Here is a 5,258-nt window from a genome sequence, read left to right as displayed (position 1 = left end):
ACAATCAACTACCGGAAAAAAGGACTTTTATTGTCGACGTTTCCTCCCAGCGTTCGCTGAGCCCATTTGTCCAGAAGCAGTCAGCAGGTTACCATAGGTAACCCAACGACCTCCTTTCCTTGATGATGGCTTCGAAAGTGTCCAGCCTGACCAGTTCATCGGCAGTTTCCTGCAATATCGGTGTGTTTCGGAATCCAAATCAGTCTGTTGTGGAAGTAATCCGAGTGAATAGTTCAGTGCCAGACTAGTTTTGATCATATCATCAGCGAACCTGAAGCTCTGCCACAGTAGATATTTGTGTCTGCTGCTTCTTTAATGGCAACTACCTCTGGCTGAAATACGCTACATAAATCGTTCCTCACAGGGCTAACTTCTCTCTTCGGAAATATGCCTCGATATTTCAATCCGAGGGATTTGCAGTTTTCAAGACCATAGACTACGTGGTGGAATATACGTGGTGACTCAGGAGTTTACGTATCTGGCGCGACAGCCAAGCTACAGTCAAAGCCCTTCAACTACTTCCAAACTGGCTCGGATATGCAAGCCTCGTCTAAATTATGCTGGAATATATAAACTGCTTGTTTTCCTCTGGCTGCGAAGTCACTCGGCAGTACCTAGTAATGAGTCATCGGACTATTTAGCAAGAGAGGACTTGGATGAGGTATTCCTCAGTCCGCAACCAGTTCTATCCCTCACACCTTCAGTCATAGTGCATCTTCCGTGCAGCAATGACTAGGAGGCTTCGAGAGGCTGCAAGCGGGCAAAACTTAATTCTTGATACTTCTCGTAGCACAAACACCTGACTGGTAATCGGCATACATACATTTAATCCCCATTTTCCCTACCTATCTTGAAAAGAATGAGACGATAGAAAACTTTATGTGTCTCTGTCCACCCTTTGAAAGGTTTAGGTATGATTACTTTGGTACCGATGCTCAGAGATGAGCTCTTTGATACCCAAAAATTTGCTTCGATTTATTCGTAAATCATATAAACTTAGAACAGACTAAAGAAATGTGAAAACAGTGCAATGGGCGGTATGCAACAGGTATGCTGTTTCAGAAGGCTTATTCCGCTGTAGTTGACGCATATGGCAAGGTCACCGTTCCAGTGAATTGGGCAGAGCACACTTACAGAAATTCAAGTAGTAATGCATGCGTTCAACCGACCATATTCTGTATAGGTATTTGAATATCTCAGCTGGCAGCATTGCATTTTTTAGTGGTGTAATTGCTATTCGAACCTCGTCATAGTCGAGAGGTAGGATCCCGGCTCCGTCATCTTCGACACGGGTTTAGGATTAATCGTCGGTGCTAATTTCAGTGCAGTTACCCTTCAACAGAATGAAAACGTGCTCCCTCCATACTTTGTATATAGTATATGCTCTGGACAGAAGAGCTGACTTTATGCATCAAAACCTCACAGGGGTGTAAGGATTTGCAAGAATAACATTTGTGGACAATTATACCCCACAGCATTATCTGCGGATTCTGAGTTCATTTTTATGGTGTCAAGTTAACCGAAAAACATTAATATACTTAAGGTCCTCTCAAGTCGTTAAAACAGACCGGGCGCAATAAGCAGGTGAAGTAATATAGCTGATTTCTCCTCTTATTTTCTGCCATTTGGCTGTCTTACACAATTCAATGTAAAGTTCTTCTTCTCTTCCTTATTGTTTCCCCATTTTTAATTCCACTATACCTTGAAAATCGAGTTAAAAAAATTACTAAAAATTCTAACTAACTAATGTCTACTACAACTCACAGCAATCGCACTCCATCTGGTATCGCTCCAACCGATGGTCTATTAAAGGCTTAATGCCAGTCGATGTCACCTTCACCCCATTATAGACAATGTAATGTTGGAGTTGCGCCACAAAAACCTAATTCAATTAACCCTTCAATATTTTATTAAGCGTTTTCAAAATTAAATATGGATTTCCTCGCAATTTATTGTTTTCCTTTTCGAATAATTGCATATACATACATATTTATTTTACAAATATCTCGTTTACATTTTGCATTATTAACTAGCATTTAAACTATTTATTCCCGTACTTACGTTTATTCGTAATGTATGACTATTTTATAAATACTTATGGTTTTTTTATTGCAAAGTCAATTCTACGTGTAGTATGTAAATGTATTTGTAAGCATATGTATCGGCACATGGCTAACTAAGACTATTGGCTCTATGTACTTATATCTAATTTATCACAGAATTTTATTATTGAATTATTCACATTTTTCCCCCAGAAATCAATCGATAAAACGTGACGTCTCGCGACCGTTAATCGAAGTTCAAAATCAAAGTCACAATTGAAAATCTTTACGGCTGTTGACGCGTGTCATAAAATAAGGGTGTTCCGCTGTCGGGCAGTGGAAATTCTCCAACAGTCTTGGTTCCGTCATAATGCTTTTATTGTCGTCGTCTTCCAACATATTATTCCACAGATAATTGGCACCTGTTTAAAATGTAATTATGGTATTAAAATAAATTGAATAAATGCACAGCGTGCCCGTGAAATTACTGAATGACTTACTAATAGCATGTCCACGCTGACTAAGATGGAAACAGTCCTCTGAAAGAAACTTGAATTTGCCCGCGTCATCGCTGGACGGGAAGAAGTCATCAAATAAAGTAAATGGTTGTATACTGATGGTGAATGTCTGCGAATCAGAAAGTGATTAAACGATTTTTTTTTTGCCTAATAAATATCCAATATGGTAAATATCTTCTTTTTTTTGCTTTACTCACCTCCGAATTGAACTCAGCTCTATTCACTATCTCCCTATCCTTAGCAGCCCACTTTTTCATTAATTGTTTCATCCTCGCTACTTGCTGCTTGGGCTTTCCCACCAAACAGGGGCATTCAAATGTTAGAGTAGTATGACACACTGGCGTCTTACTGCTAAGGCCCACCAAAAAGTCCAGCCTTGGTGCTGGTACTACATTCAGCATAAGGCGTGGTACATTGTCACGCAAATAACGATAAGTTTTCACCATATTCTCCTCATGCCTTTTAATTGCATCCTCAGGTCGTGGTAGAAAGCAAACATCAGAGCAAAAATCATTATTACCAACGAGTAGTGTGATGAGCTTCCAATCGGCAGTCATGTTCACTTTGGGGTCACGTGACATACGTTTGACAATCACCTGCGCTTCGTACGGTATGTCGCGCGACATAGCACCCAGCTCGGCGACATTGAATCTGAGTAATTTATGTGAAACGAAAAATTATTAGAGCGATTCACGATTTGTAGCATTTTAAGAGTAAAGTATTATATTATGTACGTAGGTATAGATTTTAGTTTGCAAACAATTTATTTTCAATAAGAGCCACAGAAATCATTCTACGACCGATTTTACTCACTTCGAACTACGATCCGTGGAGATTCCATCTTTCAGCGAATAACCATATAAGTTCGGATTGAATTCCTTGATTATATTTGGCAGCGTCAAATACTGCCGCCACGTACCTTGCCCACCAATACTCCATACCATACCACGATTCTCCACTGTGACATGCAACAAATTAGTGGCGAAAATACCATTACCAGCCGTCAACGAATCACCCATTGCTCCTATAATATCTATATCACCGGGTCGCAAGCGATGCACTGAGGTGGGCCGTGTTTCGCTGCGCTTTCCGGGCCCATTTAGCGCATCGCAGAAGTTTACTAACGAACGAGCGCGTGTATTGAGATTTTGTGTTTTCTGTGATTTATGCATAAATGTTAACAGTGAATGTTTTATTTAATTGTATTTTTCTTCTTCCATCAACTTACACCCATATCTCGCACCAACTGTCTATTATCAGCATTATCACCAGAACGTCCAGCCAAATTCAAACCGAACAAACGCAACGGTCGATACAGGTCACGAAAAGTGACATCCAATGCTGTACGCTGCGTTACCACAGGGTGACCGATGTGACTTAGAACTGCGCAGAGCAGCAGGTAATACTGAATTAGTGTGCGAAACATCGTATACAATGTGAATTTGTAGCTGAAATAGAATAAAAATAAATGAAATTAAATTAAGTAGGAAGCTCAGCTCAGCTTAGGGAAAATGTCAATTTTTTAATGCTAAGGTAGATTTACATAGTCTCTTCTTATTCTTAATGTGCTTGTATTCTTACCCTGTCTGAATGACAATTGATAATATTTATCATAGCATGTAAAATAATTTTTAACTTAGCGAATGCCGATTATGTGTATGTTTTTTTCCCTTTGCTGGAGTAGGACAGATTTCAAGAGCTCGGCTAGTTTGTCGCTCCACCATATGTCAAGCAGCATAATCCCTGGATAAAAATCCGGAATGCAAATAGAAGGCATCCTGTTTTCGTACTTAAGGATATTCTACTGGAGCGTACTTATATCCCATCTCTATTAGCCAAACACTAGTGAGCTTTTGAAAAAATAGACAAATCCTGTTCCCCACGAGAACAAAAGGCACACAGTTCAGACAGCCTTCTCCCATTACCGGCCAACAAGAAGATCTTCAATAGAAACTGAAACATTGCTTAACCTATATACGTCCATCATAAGACCCTACCTCCTAATCACAGATATATTGGTTATATGTATTAGCAGGTTCGATAGTTGCAGTCATGTATAAGACATGCTTATGCTCAAGGGCCATTGTGGTATGGGGTCCCCTAAAAATATTTAGAACTTCGCAGGAATTTTAGAAGATCCTTGATTTCCACGCATCTAAGGTCCTCCAAGTTAAAACAGAATTGTATACCCAGCTAGTTTTCGTCTACATAGTGCAGAGCACTGGCACAACAAGTACAGAATCGTTTCCTCCTCTTCGTCAGTCGATAGACATGTTTACCAATTACGCAGTGTCCCGGAGCCCATAACAACCTTAGGGGAAATTACTCATATCATGGCTACCACGGAGGTTGTCGACTCCTTCGTGAAGGATGTCAGTGAAAATGTATGTAGATATCAGCTTGGAGATATCATATCAGACCTCACCAGTCTAAAAAACGCTACAGTGGTCGGAAAGACGAAAGCTAAAGGAGATTTCCAGGTGTTCGGAGTATATGTACGCCTCCACCAACCCTACTTTCGAGCTTTGAGCCATCTGTGTATACAAGAACGGACTCGCCACTCTTTGCTTGAAGTTAGGAGCGTCATAAAAGCTGTAGTGGGAGCAGGGTTCGGAAGTGTGTAGTCCAGCAATCCGGAAAGCTCCAAAAACTCCGTTAGTATCCTATCATGAGCATAAGTAGTATATGACGAATTAAC

The 5,258-nt window shown here is 40.3% G+C and overlaps 1 protein-coding gene across 1 annotated transcript; it reads right to left on the bottom strand.

Moving 5' to 3' along the window:
• Positions 1-1,946: 1,946 nt before the first annotated feature.
• On the bottom strand, positions 1,947-4,029 carry LOC108381398 (phospholipase B1, membrane-associated). Its single transcript, XM_017637814.1, has 5 exons — positions 3,789-4,029; positions 3,374-3,717; positions 2,758-3,211; positions 2,543-2,669; positions 1,947-2,464 (listed from the first exon to the last, which is right to left on the bottom strand). The coding sequence occupies exons 1-5, from the start codon at positions 3,984-3,986 to the stop codon at positions 2,313-2,315; spliced, it is 1,275 nt and encodes a 424-aa protein (XP_017493303.1). The 5' UTR covers positions 3,987-4,029; the 3' UTR covers positions 1,947-2,312.
• Between the last annotated feature and the right edge of the window lie 1,229 nt (positions 4,030-5,258).

Source organism: Rhagoletis zephyria, unplaced genomic scaffold (assembly GCF_001687245.7).
Source record: "Rhagoletis zephyria isolate East Lansing unplaced genomic scaffold, Rhagoletis_zephyria_1.1 Rzeph_scaffold_22427, whole genome shotgun sequence".
NCBI classification, from domain to species: Eukaryota; Metazoa; Arthropoda; class Insecta; order Diptera; family Tephritidae; genus Rhagoletis; species Rhagoletis zephyria.
This window is presented reverse-complemented; position numbering and strand designations above follow the sequence as displayed.